Genomic DNA, 17332 nt, shown 5'->3' on the forward strand with positions numbered 1-17332 from the left:
GAAAACAGTATGGAGGTTCCTCAAACAGTTGAAATTAGAGCTACCATTCGATCCAGCAATTGCACTACTGGGTATTTACCCCAAAGATACAAATGTAGGGACCCGAAGGGGTACGTGTACCCCAATGTTTATAGCAGCAATGTCCACAATAGCCAAACTGTGGAAAGAGCCAAGATGCCCATCGACAGATGAATGGATAAAGAAGAAGTGGTATATATACACAATGGAATATTATGCAGCCATCAAAAGGAATGAGATCTTGCCATTTGCAACGACGTGGATGGAACTGGAGGGTGTTATGCTGAGTGAAATAAGTCAACCAGAGAAAGACATGTATCATATGACCTCACTGATATGGGGAATTCTTAATCTCAGGAAATAAACTGAGGGTTGCTGGAGTGGTGGGGGGTGGGAGGGATGGGGTGGCTGGGTGATAGACATTGGGGAGGGTATGTGCTATGGTGAGCGCTGTGAATTGTGCAAGACTGTTGAATCACAGATCTTTACCTCTGAAACAAATAATGCAACATATGTTAAGAAAAAAGAAAAAGAAGAAGATAGCAGGAGGGGAAGAATGAAGAGGAATAAGTCAGAGGCAGAGACGAACCATGAGAGACGATGGACTCTGAAAAACAAACTGGGGGTCCTGGAGGGGAGGGGGGTGGGGGGATGGGTTAGCCTGGTGATGGGTATTAAAGAGGGCACATTCTGCGTGGGATACTGGGTGTTGTGCACAGACAATGAATCATGGAACACTACATGAAAAACTAATGATGTAATGTATGGTGATTAACATAATAAAAAATTCTTAAAACTCAATAAGAAAACAAACAACACAATTTGAAATTGGGAAAAAGATCCAAATAGATACTTCACCAAAAGAGAAATACAGCTGACAAATAAGCATATGAAAAGAGGCTCAACATCATTTGTCATTAGGGAACTGCAAATTAAAACAAGATATCATGGGGCTCCTGGGTGGTTGACCCAGTTAAGCAAATGACTCTTGGTTTTGGCTCAGGTTGTGATCTCAGGGTTATGAGATCAAGCCTGGTGTCAGGCTCTGCACTTAGTGAGGAGTCTGCTTGTGACTCTCTCCCTCTCCCTCTGCCCCTCCCCCTACTCTTGCCTTCTCTCAAATAAATCTTTTTTAAAATAAATAAGCAAAAAAAAAACAAAAACAGGATATCACCACATACCTGTTAGAATAGCTAAGACCTGACCATGCCAGCAGCTGACGAGGATGCAGAGCAACAGGAACTCTCATTCACTGTTGATGGGAATGCCAAATGGTACAGCCACTTTGGAAGACAGCATGGCAATTTCTTATAAAGCTGAACATAATCTTACCATATGATCCAGCAATCATGGACCTTGGTATTTACCAACTAATAGGAATAATTATGTTCACACAAAAACATGCATGCAAGTGTTTAGGGCAGCTTTATTCATAATCGTCAAAAACTGGAGATGTCCTTCAATAGGTGATGGGTAAACAAACTGTGGAACATTCATTCAATGGACTATTACTCAGAGATTTTAAAAAATGAGCTAAGCCACAGACAGACATGGAGGAATCTTGACTGCATACTGCTAAGTAAAAGAAGCCAGTCTAAAAAGGCCACATACTGCATGATTCCAGCCATATGACATTCTGGAAAAGGCAAAACTATAGAGACAGTAAAAAGACCAGTGGTAAACTGGGGCTCCAGGGAGAGGGACAGGGTTGGATAGGTGAAGCACAAAGGATTTTTAGAGCTATGAAATTATTCTATATGATAGTGCAATTGTGGATACATAACATTATGGATTTGTCAAAATTGTTGAACTTCAGGGCACAAAAAGTGAACCCTGGTGTATACAAATTTTTAGAAATCATTTAGGTCAGGGGAATTCCAGGGCAGAAGGCAGAATGTGACAAAGCAATCTAACTGTATTAGACTTGTGAAACAAACATACTGAAGGAGAGGGGGTGCTGACTTAAGTAACTTTGGAAATGAGTGGGGTCTGTAAAATAATGGCAAACACACACACAATCACTGCTCTAGTTGGAAATGCTGTCTTCCATGGGAGTACAGGGTAATGTTTCTGAAATTGTGTATACTGGATTTAACAATTCAAGTAAACGGGTAGCAGATGGTGGGAACCAGGTTTCTTAGTGTGGGAGTGGAAGTCTGCAGATCAGCAGAAGTGGTTAGAAAGATTTATGTGGTGATGGATGGAACATCAGTATGAATTCGTGTTTCACTTAATAGAAATACAGAGGTTACAACCAGAAATATTTATATATGTGTATATGCACAGGTTAGTGCACACATATTTTCTTGCTCTGTCAGCTAAAAGGGCCTCGAAGCAACAAAACGCCAGCAGCACTGGGTACAACTAGGGCCCAGATCCTGGTTTCTAATACCATTCTTCTGTAAAAGGAACCAGGTTCCCTGGAGAAAAGGCTGATTCTAAGACTGGGGAAGGAAGTATACACAAAGAGCCTGGGACATCTTGTAGTGCCAGAAAGTATGGAAGTGCTCAAAACAAAACAAAAAAGTCCAAAAAAATTTTTACGAGTATGTCAACGGGAACAGGAGTCTAATGAAAGAGCTCTCGATATCCAAAACTGGAATAATTTCAACCTCAAAATAAAGCAGTGTTACATGATAACCCAAAGTATAAAAAAAAAATCCAAGAGCCCAAACTCCTATAAATAAATGATTGAATAAATTAATAAGTGGGAAAGAAGAAATATACCTCCTGTGCAGAAGAATGCCAAATAATTGTTGTAGATCCTCCATCCTTGAGGAAGGTGGAGCATAATTCCCCACTCCCTAAGTGTGGGCTACGCATAGTGACTTCCTTCCAAAGAGAACAGTATGAAAATGGGGAAAAAAGGGTAGCTTCACAGTGGAGAAACCTGACAAACACTAACTTAGGTGATCAAGAATAATATCAACAGTGATGTCATGTTAATAAATATGCACCCTTGATATGATAAAAATAGCACACATAATCCTAGTATAATAATGGTAAAAACATCAGACAAATTCCAATAAAGGAACATTTTACCAAATACCTGACCAGTATTCTTCAAAGCTCTCAAGGTTGGGGCGCCTGGGTGGCTCAGTCGGTTAAGCAACTGCCTTCAGTTCAGGTCATGATTCCAGGGTCCCAGGATTGAGCCCCGTAGTGGGCTCCCTGTTCAGCATGGAGTCTGCTTCTCCCTCTCCCTCTGCCCCTCCCTCCAACTTGTGCTCTCTCTAATAAAATCTTAAAAAAAAAAAAAAAAGCTGTCATCAGAAACAAGGACAGTGTAAGGAACTGCCACAGCCAAGAAAAACCTAAGAAGACATCACAATTAAATGTAATGCAGTATCCTGGAGTCCTGGAACACAAAAAGGACATTAAGTAAAATCTGCAGAAACTTGAATAATAACTGTAGTTTACAATAATGTATCAATATTGGTTCCTTGCTTGTATCAAATGTCTCATGGTAACCTAAGATGTTAGCAGTAGGGGAAACTGAGTATGGAGTATGTGGGAACTCTGCACCATCTTCCCCATTTTTCTGTAACTCTAAAACAGTTCTGAAAAAAAGTTTATTTAGAAAATATCATTTTAAAAAAAGAGGTAGGGGGACTGTTTAAAGTTAGAAACTGGAGAGACACACTAAACAATATAATTTGCGATCCTTGGTGAGGGCAGCTATGAAAGTCATTCTGGGGACACATGGGGAAATTTGAATATAATATTGGATGATTCACCATTTTCTTCAGTGTGAGAGTGGTACTGTGGTTAAATGGGAAATGTCCTCATCCTTAAAGGAACAGAGCACTGATGTATTTAGGGATGTCATGGTGTTGTGAAGTGTGATTATGAAGTCCACACTTAACCATAAACTATTCAGGAGGGGACAAAAGCACGTTTGGAGACAACAAAAGCAAAAGTGGCAAAATGTTAGGAATGGTGACCAAATGAAAAATATATTGGCATTCCTCATATTATTCTTTCATGATTTCTGTAAGTTTGAAATTTTTCAAAGTAAAACTTTAGAAAAATATCAGTAGGATTCTAGAAATGGACAAAATGATACTAAAGTCCCTCTGGAAATATAAACATGCATGAATAACTAGGAAAAAGTCCTGAAAATAGTAATAATGCAGTGTGGACTAACAATGTGAAATATGAAAGAGTATAGTGACTTAAAATAATTAAAAGACTGGTAATTTTTGTAACAGACTTCAGAGCTCAGAAACAGATCTAAATATACACGGAAATTCAATGTATGGATGAAGATGGCTCTTCAAATCAGTGTGGGGAAAAAAGTAAAAAAGTGGGGCTGGGATAACCAGATAGCCATTTGGGGAGAAAAGGGTTGAATCCTTACCTCGTTCCTTCTACCTAAATAAAGTCCAAATGAATAAAAGATTTAAAGGTTAAAAAAAAAACTTAAAAGTACTGGAAAAATACATTAAATTTATTCTTAAATGTAAAGAAGGCCTTTTTAAGCAAGGCATGAATCCCTGAAGCCATAAAGACTGATAAGTTTAACTACATAAGTAAATAAATAAATCTCAGGAAAATATTCTTAAACATATGACAATGGACCAATTTTCTTAGCTTACAAAGAGCTCATACAAATCAGTAAAAAACAAATCATCTAATAGAAAACAGAACATGACCACGCAGTTCACAGAAAATGAAATATAAGTAACCAATAAGTATGAAAATGTGTTCCATATCCTTCATTAACATGCAATATAGCTAACGCAAGATTAGCTTATCATTTATTCCGCTTCAGATGATCAAATGTTTAAAAGTTTAGTACCCAGTATCAGCGTGGGCCTTGGAAATAATTGTTCTTACAAATTATACGTGGGAGAATAACTGGGCCAAGATTCCTGGAGAACAATTTGGCAATAACTACTTAATTGAAAATGAAAAATATCCTTTGATCCAGCAATTCTATTGCTAAGAATTAACTATGTGGGTATAATCTCATTACATGTATAAGTATGTTCACTGCAATATGGTTTAGCTATACTAAAATATTGAAACCTGAGATCCTCTTAGTGTTTGGACACTTGTAACACATTCCTACATTGGAAAACCACACAGGCATAAAAAATAATGAGGTATTTCTGTATATTCTGATACAGAAAGATCTTGTAAGACACAGGTAGCAAAAAACAGCAAGGTACAGAAGAATGTCTGATTCCTTTAACATAAAGTTTTTAAAATATATATTTGCTGGCAAATATTTTTCCCCAAACGAATATACAGGACACTCTAAGCTGACTCCCTTTGGAGAGAGGCATTAGGCACAGGAAGGAAGGGGACAAGTTTTAATGACATGCCTTTCTGTACCATCTGATTTTTTTGTTTTTGCCACATGCATATATCTTTCTTTTTCCCTTTCTAAAGAATACTTGATTTGGATAAGTGCCAAGTTTTACAAACCAGAACTGCCCCTTGGGTTTTCATCAGACTCTGGATTTGCCCCCTGATGCTTTAATCATAATGATTTCCCATTAAGTCTAAAGTTCTAACAAATTTGTGATGGAATGATTGGACACTGCTACTCAAGGACTGAAATTCTTATATCCCAAAGGTCCTTTGATAATTTATAAATATAAATGAGATTACACATTCTATTTCGACTCTAAAAAAAACATAAAATTGCAATTCGACTTTACATGTACAATAAAAAGTAAAGTATCCATTGAATTTAGTAAAACAGCATCACACTTGGAAAAAAAATACAGTCATAAAATTATCTCTTACATTTTTCTGGGGACAGAGAAGAGAATGAGATTTAAAAAACAAAAACAAAAACAAAAACCACTACCAAAAACAGGGTGAGACAATCATTTATTTATTGGACAGGGCAAGGCCATTTAAAGAGAGGAAACATATCCAAAAGAAGGTGTTTAGCTTGGTGTTACAGGCATCGATGTTCACAACAAACAACACTACTCAATACATCATGGAAACAGGCCACATACAACCAGGAAGCTGCTGTCATGCCACTCAAAAATAAGCCACAGTGCTTTGGAAACAATCATTAGGGAGTTACAGAGCATCATGGTCTCCAATCCGCCGATCTGCATTTTCTGTGGCTGGGCCATTAGCCCATAGCATTTGGCTGGTTCCCTAGTTATTAAGAAGTCTCTTCCTATATTCTAGACAGCCTTCAATAGTGCACACTTCTGAATGTCACTACAACCGCAGTCAACTGCAAGCTTAACTAGTCACAGCATTACATTTTTTTTTGGACTACCCTAGGTAGTCATGGACTGTCTCAAAGTATTATAAATAAAATTCTGAATTTAATCCATTTAGCACTGTTATGATGCACCCAAATCACCTCTATTCCTATGGTACATACTGGAAAAAGAAAACAGAAATTCACTGGAGGAAACTGAAGAAGAAATTTGGGAAGCTCACCTGGCCTGAGGTATACAAGCTGCTAGCAAAGTTAGATGCACCTGAAAACCATGTCAATTCTCTGCCAAACTATGGGGCATCATTTTTACTGGGACTTTCCTGACTGGGCAGGCAAAGATTTCAATATCCATTCTAGAGACTAGCCAAAATATTATAAATAGTAGTATATCATGAGTGCTTGGTTATGAGGAAAAGCCATTCAGCCTATGATTGATGAAGAAACGTGGTAAGTGCCTGGCCCTCCCTACTCCACATCTGATTTGACCAACCACTTCCTTTCACAGCAATCACAGTTCTCAAGGGGAGAAGTTCTCACTCCACATAAAACAAAACTATACTTGGAAAGCCAGTCACTAAAGACCAGACATTGTGAGAATCCATTCATATTAAAGGACCAGAATAGGCGAATCTAGAGAGGCAGAAAGTACCTTAGTGGTTGCCTGGGGCTGGGAAGCGCTGGGGCAGGGGGATATGAGAGGCGCCTGCTAAAGGGTACAGGGTTTCTTCTGGGGGTGATAGAAATGTCCTAAAATGCATTGTGGTAGTGGTTGTACAACTTTGCGAATATATGACAAAAGCACTGAACTGTACCCTTTAAATGGCTGCATTGAAGGTATGTAAATAATAAAAAAGGAAGGCAGCCCCCAAAGAGAAGAGGTTCTTTCGAATCAAGTCACACCTGAGGAAATGGCAGGCCAGCCTGATGGAAGGAGCTTGTTTCTCATACAATATTTTGATTTAATTATCACATTAACCCCTGAATTCTATTTTTAACTCATTACTAAATTATCTTGGGCTATCAGCAGATTTCTAACTTTGTTCTCCTTAGAGAGCAGAGTCAGTGTTCCATTGACATATTGGGTTGGCAAAACAAAACTAAACAACAGTAAAAGCTCAATGACAAAAGAGTCTCGTGCTTTGGGGCTGTGTGTTACCAGGCAGAATAGAAGAGCTGAAGTCCATTTCTAATGGGAAAAATGCCATCCAGCAGAAGGGCCTCTTATGACTCTTGCCGAAAGCGTGTTGCTTTTCAAGTCTGCATAGTTATTCCCTTTGCACCTATACAATTCAAAGAAAGCAATGTTTTCATACCTGCACAGTTCAACAAAAGCAACCTTCTTTACAAAGAAATATTAAGCTACCTGCAGATCAAAGGGCTAGCCAAATCCCCTAAACCCAAAATTACTGTTTCTAATAAAAGTCTACTCTGTCCCCTCATCCTCAACTTCGGCAGCATCCAACAAAGATGGAAAAACTCTAAGCCTGCTAACGAATCCGAAGCTATAAAATAGTTTCTTAAATGACTTGGATTGTTTTTCATTGAAGATATTAGTTCCAAATATTTAAAACGTATTTGTCCCAATGCCTTTGAAGCCTACCTTTGATGAGAAGTTTCCTGTAGTTTTACTAATTTGCTAGTTTAGTAAGCAATAAAATAACAGAGACTTTGAATAAGTTAAACTGGCTGATGACAAGTAATCAGTTTTCTTCAGTGTTTACGATTTTTCTACACAGACAGGATAATTCATGAAATCATGAATGGTCTTTTGGTCTATCTTCAACTATTCTTTAACTATATAATCAATTGGGGAAATTTCTGACAGAGAAATGAAGAGAACACAAGTAGCTTTACAGCAAGTTGAATTTGTTAAATATATTTATGACAAAGAATTTCTGACACAAGAATTGCTCACTGCACACAGAACCCCAGAGAAGTGATGAAACAAGACAGTCGATGTTAGAAGGTATATGGGAGTGGAGTGGGGCGAGAAGTCATGAGAAATTAAAAACCGGCAAGCATCTGCTGAAGCAGAGCCACTTTTTAGGGGTCATAAGAAAAACTGATAAGCCACCATTTTGGTCTCTTTAGAGAAGTCCGTTTGTTGTTAAGAACCGAAGACTTTTTAACTTTCGTTCATGCTGCAAAATGCAGTAGTCACATTATTTCCAAAAGGATCCTAAAAACTCAAGTGCAAAAGAAAAGAAATCTAAGAAAATAAATAATTACAAAATCATCAACATTTTTCAAAGTAATGTGTTCAAAACAGTGACTTTTACAAATGATATGAATTTGTTTTAAATGGAAAAAAGAATTCTCTCTATGAAAGATCGAAGACTCATTTCACAGATAACTTATACTCCATTAATGATTTGATTAACAGTGTACAAACAAGGGCCATAGACTTTTTTTAATTAGGTCTGAAAGATCAATATAATATAAATACTGATGATGGGGGGAGTGTTTTATACCCCAAACTCCAATATTCCAGCTCTGTGTCCTGTCCTGTTATTATAATTTGTAAAAATCTTAACGACGCAGTGATTCAAGTTTTCGTAACTTCAATGATGTGTTCGAGGACAACGCATCTTGATTTGAAGAGTTTGTTGTATCCGAAGGCCGGAACAGTACTCGACCACGATGATTAAATACATAAAATGATGGGTGATTCCTTAATGTGTCAAATGTCCTTAAAAGAAAAAACAAAGCATCCACTTTAGATACATCTGTACAAAAGCCTATTTGAAAACAAGCAGGCTTCTAATGAATTATGAATTTGCTATGGGTTATACTCTTAACTAAGTTTAAATCCATGAGATCAGGCTATACATGGCAATCATACTGTCTCGTGATTTTTTTTCCTGTACAAGGAAAATAAGAAACCTGGAAAAGCAACATAAACCTCTCAAATCTTTCTTTCAGCCACTCCTTCCAAGATGCCTATGACTATAGCACAAATAATCGCTCAGCTTTAATCACTTCTGTAAATCTTAAAACTAGCTAGCCCGTGCCAAATAGTCTTTTAAAAAACCAGTACACAGATTGTACCTTTGATTATTCTCATTTGGCCCTCACTATTCAAGCAATATGATCATTTCACAGATCTGTTTCCAAGAATCTTTCAAATACAACAAAAAAACTCCTCTGGCCTTCTGTACCTACTGTTGTCCAAACTCATATATTTTGCTACCACCTACTAAATTTATATATTTTGCTACCACCTACTTAATACCATTCTGTTTTACTTCTTCCTTTCCTGGCCCTTTGCCTGTGATTCTCGGTAGACTCTTTGTAAGAACTATAGTGGGTGGTAATAGTAGAGTATCCTTTCTTCTTTCCCAGTGAGATGTGTGTAGTCGAAAAAAGTTCACAAACACCTAAGTGTACGGCTTTTAGTACTGGTTTGTTTAAACATTATTTTCCTGAACAAAGACAACTCTGGCTTGATAAAAACTCAAATCTCAAAGTCAGCCCACCTAAAATTCCAAGCATACTCCTACATAAAATAGGAAGCCTGACATGTGACTATTTAAAATGTAAATTGAAAAGTAAAAGTAACAAGAGGGTGAGTTTATTCTAACAAATGTTTACTGTGAACCCTTCTGAGGACACACTGTAAAGGGTTAAAATTTCCAGGCTCAAGAAGGTAGGTAAAGTCCAGAGATGGAATTGAACAAAGCTAAAGGATAACTTTATGAAAGTAAGCAATATGGAAAAGAAAAGCAAGCCAAGCTCAAGAAAATAGTTTAGAAGCAGCACAGGAGAAAAGAGAAAGCAGAATAACAAATATACTGTAATCCAAGAATAGGAAAGGGCCAAAGAGCAGTTTAGGTCACAGTCTAGGCTCAAGTGATAGAGGAAACGGACCAAAAACCCCTATTCTTCCAAAGACTAAGCTGGGACATGAGGATAAAAAGAGGAAAGAATGGAAGGGAGGGGGGTGGGAGGGGAGGGAAGGAAAAAAGAAAAGATGAAAGGAAAACATTTCTGAGGGAATATCTTCCTATTTGTCTATCCCCTTCCACCCATCGAACCAATAAATAATTTTAAGCAAATATAACATGACATCTGAGTCTAATGTCAATAATCTGTCATTCAACTTCCATTTTTCTATCATATCAAACACTGCCTCAATATTTTGACCTCATTATTCACACAAACTGCATCATCAAAATGTAAAAACAAAATCAACTTTTATGTACCAGAAAACATACATTTTAAATTATGTAAATGAAGCGAAACCCCTAGGAAACGAAGTGCCTATGAAAAGGGAAGGACTTACTTATTTTTTAGTTCCGAAGTGGCATCCATGTCTTTAAACTCTCCTGCAATATGAACTATACCGTAACAGGTAACTGCAAAGGCCAGGAGTGTCTGAAGAACTATCTGTGAGTATAAAGATTAAGATTATCAAATAACATACAAATGTTATCATAAAAATGTATAATTTTCCCTCCATCTCTTTTTAGCCTCTGACACGTATTTCTCCCAGATCCTATCAAGGAGTCAATTCTCACTTTAAATAATTCGAACTCAGACACAATAAAATCTTCTATAAATTCTGTGGAGCAGCTGCAAAAATACTTCTAGGTTTTGCTCAAATAGCAAACAGGTACTGAGCCATTCAGAACTCGGTTACCAACAATTACCTGCTTCCAAGAGCAACCAGGAATTTGTTAATGTATTATCGTTAAATATCATAGAGTATAAAGAAGAATACCCCTGGACCCACCACCCAGCTTAAGAAATAAAACTACCAGTCCCTTTCAAGTCCCACGTGTCCCTCTCCAATTATTTCCTTCACCAACCCCCTCAAAGTTAATGATAGTTAACTATAGTTAACTATTGTACTGAACTGTACATTAATCAATTCTTTAAGGTTTTTCTTTATAATTTTACCAGCTATGTATGTACCTCTAAAAAGTATATTGCTTACTTTTTCCCATCTTTGAACTTTTTTTGTGAGAGTCATCCCTGTTGTAGTATATCGTTAGAGCCATTCATTTTCTTTGTATTTTATATTTCATTATATGAAAATACCCCAACTTATTCATTCCACTGCTGATGGCTATGTGGGCTGTTTCCTGTGCATTACTTTCACAATGCCTATATAGATATCCTGCAGTAGGTCTCCTGGCACATGGGAGTAAAACCACTGGGGGACAGTATACACACATTCAACTTCATTAGGTAATACCAAAACGTTTTCCAAAGAGGTTGTGCAAGCAACAACTTGCAGTGTTTGATATTAACAAACCTGGGATTACAGGCACATTTGATTTTCTTGATTGTGATTTTTCTGTATTTTTCAGATTTCCCAGTTTGTAAACAGAAGCAAGCCATTTTAAATAGATATAAATGAATATGTATGTGGTATTGGGGGAGGGGTAATCTACCACAAAGCAAAGCAAAGGTGATAGGAGAGTGGCTTAATAGTCCCATCTATCATAACTTTCATTACAGACAACTAAAGTCAAAATTAGCCACAAGCTATTACTCTTTCTAAATTAAAACTAATGTCACATGTAATACCAGCTTACACATTCCCGCCACCAGTGAACCAAGACCTATTTCATACAATGCAATCATAGGCACCATTAACAAGAATGTGGCAAATCTATAAGTTATCATGAAGTTACGTCAAGATAAATAATGTTAATAAAAGGCTAATTATAAAACTATACACATATACACATTTTATATATAGAGAGAGAGATAGTAACTTTTTAAAAGAAGAACTGTTTTGATTAGGTAAAACTACACATAATGTAAATAAAGAATGCTGTTTATGCACAGGAGGAGAGCTGAACTACTGACATACTCCAAACTTGTGGGAGTAGCAGCAGAACTGCTGAGCAGTGAGGTCACTTGTCTTTTTTATTGTATGGGGTCAGTTTTACTTTTTACGCTTACTGCTTGATTCTGTTACAAAGAAGTTACTATTTTGTCATTTAAAATCCATTAAAGATTAAAAAAATGGTGACTGAAGTTCACATAGCATTTCAGCTTAAAAAAAAAAACCACTTCCTTGTTTTTCTTTACTTTTGCCACCTACATATATGTCCCTAAACAATGTTTAGTTTTGTTCTTAGACTTTACATAAAAAGGAACTTTGCGAAGAAATAAAGTCAAGTAATCAACTTAAGTCCATCTCAGACTATGAACAGAGCAACTTCTAGAACAACTACTTAAACTACAGTTCGAGAAACCAAACAGAGAAATCTTTTGTTTCCAAATCTTCGGGTTTCACAATGAGTGACAAAGAGTAAAGTAGTGAACAGATGTTACTTCATGTCGGGAAAATTTTAAGAGAACAAGAACCAGTAAAAAATTATTATAAGCTATGTGGCTAATTTTTAAAATATATTTTAACGGAATATAAATGACCAACTTACATCTATTGGCAGTGATTCATCTTCCTTTTCTGTTAATCGCATATAAGAACGATCTATAAACCAGAAGCATACCATTAAGGAAATTGTAGCCCATTTTTCTTTCTTAAAATGCAAGCAAATCAATATACCAAAGAAGCGGCTGACTTATATGCTACATAAAGTAATGCTAATCCCGGATTCCTCAAAAACCTCTATCTTCTAAGGCAGTCAGCCTGATCTTGAACTATTTTACTTTCATCATGACCTGCTTTGTCACCTTATAAAACACGGTAAGAGTGAAAGGTGAGCAAGTATGAGGAAGAAATACCTAAACATATTTTTTTTCCTTTCGGTACTATGGGAAAACTAGAATCCTCTGAAACTAACAAGTTTCTTTCACTAACTGGTCAAAGAAATCACAATTATTTAAAAACGGATAATCCTACAGAAAATCTCAACTCTGAAATAGCACCGCCATCACACAGTATGGATAAAATAATACTGGCATGGACATGTTTTTTTCCTGAGAGACTATGTTGGGGCAGTGGTGGGATAGGATAAATTCCAGAATATCAATTTCTGCCTCTCTGATTAAGTCCTAATTCTGCGGCTGCCTTAGCCTCAGGAAGCATCAAGGTATGAAAGAAAAGGACCAGGATTTGGAAGCTGATAAGCTTGGATCATAAAACCAGTTCCTCCACTTACTGTCACTGACTTTATCTCATCAAACCTTAAGACATCTTCGTGCACTATAACATGTATCTCAATTTCGGAGTGTTAAAATGTAGGAGTGGGAGGGGGAGTGTGTCTTAGAATCAAAGAAATACAGGATCTTTCTGCTGCCTAAGTGTCTGCAACAGTAAAATGGGGACAGTATGAATATTACAGCAGATTACGTGGTAGCCATTCCGCCATAACAAAGTTCATCCCAGCAAAGGTGAGCGTGCCATAGTACAACAGTGTGCTATCTGCTGCTACAGTCTGACATGACACAATTAGCTTCAAAGGTAAATATTAGTCCTTTTGCAACATGAGCATTATAAAGAGGTCCCACTGCTGTGACAAATGCCACAAGGCATTCTCATCTCACCGGAAACACAAAAACACAAAATCCTAATTCTAGAAAAACCTGGCACAATCCCTAGTTAACAATGTGCTGTGGACTTAAAAACCCAAATTGCTGTGAGTGAACATGCAGTGACTCTTAAAAGAAAATGTGTTTAGAGACATTTCTGAAGTTTTATCTTACAGGTTTAACATAAGGACCGGTGTAAAAGAAACATCAATCCAATACCAAAAATAGGTTTGGCTAACTTCCTATTTGTCCGTTCAATTCCTAGCCAGCTTTCTTCTTTGCATGCAGCCTAATCTGATTCTAACACTACCTCTAACACTACCTCTAACCAGGCATTTCCTCATCTGTAAAACGAAGGGGTTGGACTTTAGAGATCTCCTTGCTCGAGTACTGTAAAATTTTACAGCTGAAGCCAACTGTAGAAAATGACGCAGTACTCCACAGTATCCTGATCTCTAGGGTAGTGTTTCTCAAACGAATGTGCAGACAGATCACCTGGGGATCTTATTAAAATGCAGATTAGGATTCAATAAACTCTGGGGAGGGGCCTGAGTTTCTGCATTTCTAACAAGCTCCCAGGCGGTTCCCTGAAGGCTGGTCCCCTGAAGGCTGGTCCGTTGAACACCCTTGAGCAGCAAGGCTCTAAGATATTCCCTTAAGCCCCTCGTCCCCCACCTCCCATCCCCGGCCTGTCTCCACACATCCTGACATACTCTTAGCATAACATCTGTATCACTTTATTGTGGTTCTTTATTGATTCCACTTGACTTTGAACTCCCTTGGGGCATCACTGTACCTCTGGCACCTAAGCACAGCGCAATTTCAACCACTTACACAAAACTGAATTTCACAAAGCAGTGTAGCACATAGGCTCTAGAGTCAAACTGCTTGTCTTTGAATCCTGGCCCCACCATCATCGCTGTCAGTTTGTGCAAGTTTCCCAGCTTGCACAAACTGCGTGTCTCAACTTCATCTTTCAAGAGCGGTAACAACAATAGCTACCTCACAGGGCTTTTGGTAGGACTGAATTAGATAATACATGTAAAGCGCTTAGTTCCGTGCCTGGCACATAGTAAGCATTTAATAAACGTTAGCTATTATTATTGTTATCATTAAAGACTGGAGCTTTGGAGAAACTGTCACAGAATAGAGAAGACCGGGGAAACATGACAACCAAATGTAATGTGCTACCCTGCTTGATTCCTGGAATAGAAGACCTTATTGGAAAAACTGGTAAAACCCAAATAAAAGTTAGACTTTAGTTAGTAGTATTATACCAATGTCAGTTTCTTAGGTGTGACAATATACCGTGGTAATAGAAGGTGTTATCAATGCAGGAAACTGGGTGGGGGTATACAGTAACTCTACTATCTTTGCAACTTTTCTGTAAAATTTCAAAATAAAAATGTATTTAAAAAATAAAGCAGAGTTTCCATCAGACAAATGTCAATACATGTTTGTAAAAAGTAGTTAAAATAACTGGATCATTTTAATTCTATATAACAAACAAAAGATTTTATCTTAAAAAAAATTAAAGCTTTGGAGGAATTCACATTTCATTTTCTACTTTATTCCTGAAGATGGAAGGTAATCTAGCAAATGAATAAAGTTCAAATTTGAAGACACTTCCTTCATTCAACAAATTTATTGAGTACCTACTGTGGGGAACATTGTGCTAGGCACAAGGATCGCAGCAATGAATAAAATGGGCTGCCCCCATGGGCTCTACAGGCTGGGACAAAGGTTAGCAAACTTTTCCTGTAAAAAGTCAGATAACATATTTTGGGCTTTGCAGGCCATACTGTCTCTGTGTCAACTACTCAACTCCCCACTTGGAAGGCAGCCAGACAATACCTAAACGAATGGGTTTAACTATCTGCCAAGAAAACTTCACTGATGGACACTGAAACTTGGATTTTATATAATTGTCATGGATCATAAAATGATATTCTTTTGCTTTTATTCCCCAACAAATTAAAATGTGAAAACATTCTTAGCTCACTACAAAAACAGGAGAGGCCGCATTTGGCCCACAGGCCAGTTTGCTGACCCCTGGTCTAGTAGAGAAGGAAGACCACAAAACAGATCAGCTGTCTCAAGACTGCACTACCTCCTCTGCTAGACTCCAAGTTTCTTCTTGATAATACAATTGCATATGTATGCTAAAGTACTTTTACTTTTTTTCTTTTAAACTTCCCAGTGACTCTGTGACATAGAAAAAGAATTAAAATCCACCTCAATGAAGGCTCAGAGAAGGGACATGACTTGCCCAAGGTCACACAGATTTAGCGGTTAAGCAAGTTTTTCAGAACCAGCCCCCCCAGACTCCCAGTCCAGTGCTCTTTCTCCTGTACCACAGTGCCCCCATGAGGCAAACGGTCACTTAACTTCTCAGTCTCTGCCTGGACAGCCCAGGCGTGCCCAAGATGTTGTCCACCTAGTTGTCATGGGACCATGAGCATCGAGGTCCTCAATCTGACACTTTCTTTGCCTGCTCAGCCCCACGCTGGATCTGACATCACCTGTCCCGGATTCCCGGACCGACGCCCTCTCTGGCCACCCTGCAGCCTGACATAGACTCCCTCTTTGCCCACCCTGCAGCCAGCTCAGAGCCCTCTCCCAGACACCCTCTTCCCCTTCCACCCCTGCGGCAATCTCGGGTGCCCATCTCCTCAAACTCAGACTCCGAGCCTTCCACCAGGAAGCCCCGCGCCGCTTCTCGGAGTCACCACCTAACTCTAAGGGTTCAAATGACCATTCCTGGGACACTCGGTCCGACACTCCCTCAGGGTGCTCCCACACACCGCCCCCGGAGTCCCACACAGGAGCGGTCGCAGTTCCCCCAGCACTTACGCTGCGCAGCGGAAAAGGCCGCGTGGGCTAGGGCAAAGAGGCCGACGCCCACCAGCCCCTTCCACAGTGACGGCGCCATGATTCCGGAGGAGCAGCAGCCCAACAAAAGAGGCGAAGGGCGGCGAGCGGTTCCTTCTTCCACTGGCGGGTGTCCGCGCAGCGCAGAAAGATGACGTCACCGAACCCCTGGGCGCGAAGTGCCTCAGAGGTGGAAAAACCAAAGAGCCGTGAGAAAGCGGAAGCAGGAATGCCGGGAAGAAGGGGAAAGCGACACGGAATAAGGTCCGCGAGTGACCATGAGCCGAGCCTGCGTGCGCGGTTTCTCCGTGAGGGGCGGAGCTAAGCGGAGAGCGTACCAAAGGAGGCGAAAGCGGATCAATGGGGAAGCGGAGCGGAAGGGCGCCAGCGAATGAGCGCGGGCCGCGGGGCAAGGGGCGGGGCCCGCGAGAGGCCCGGGCGGGGCCGAGAGGCGGGGCGCCGGGAGGGCTGGAGGCGGAGGTTCAAGGCCGGCGGCGCTGGGTCTCTACTCCTCGCAGGGGGGTTTGTTTGTTTGCTTTGCTTTTTCCTCCCGCTGGGTCCTTTGTTTTCTGCTGGCGGATACAGTGCTTCGGCCCTCTGGGAGCCAACACTGCTGAAGGAGGCAAGGGTGTGAAAGCGAAGAGGCGGGTGGGGTGTAGAGGAGAACAACCCGGTGTTTGGAACCCCAAACACGTGGCACGCGTGGGATGCTCCGTAAAAGTTAGTTCCCTTCTTACCTTCAAAAGGTCTTGAAGAAAGACTCGCGCCTCAAGGGGTGTGGTGCCGCGCGGGAGG

At 39.4% G+C, this 17332-nt stretch overlaps 1 protein-coding gene across 2 annotated transcripts; it reads right to left on the bottom strand.

The window, feature by feature from the left end:
- Window positions 1–5845: 5845 nt before the first annotated feature.
- Window positions 5846–16842, bottom strand: MMGT1 (membrane magnesium transporter 1). Of its 2 annotated transcripts, XM_025861550.1 has the most exons (4): window positions 16520–16842; window positions 12613–12665; window positions 10500–10603; window positions 5846–8906 (listed from the first exon to the last, which is right to left on the bottom strand). In XM_025861550.1, the coding sequence occupies exons 1-4, from the start codon at window positions 16596–16598 to the stop codon at window positions 8747–8749; spliced, it is 396 nt and encodes a 131-aa protein (XP_025717335.1). In that variant the 5' UTR covers window positions 16599–16842; the 3' UTR covers window positions 5846–8746. The 2 variants fall into 2 exon arrangements, with proteins under 2 accessions (XP_025717335.1, XP_025717336.1); XM_025861551.1 differs by lacking the exon at window positions 12613–12665 and having other exon boundaries at window positions 10500–10599.
- Between the last annotated feature and the right edge of the window lie 490 nt (window positions 16843–17332).

Source organism: Callorhinus ursinus, unplaced genomic scaffold, assembly GCF_003265705.2.
Source record: "Callorhinus ursinus isolate GAN/ISIS: 27379988/994484 unplaced genomic scaffold, GSC_fseal_2.0 scaffold64, whole genome shotgun sequence".
Taxonomy (NCBI): domain Eukaryota; kingdom Metazoa; phylum Chordata; class Mammalia; order Carnivora; family Otariidae; genus Callorhinus; species Callorhinus ursinus.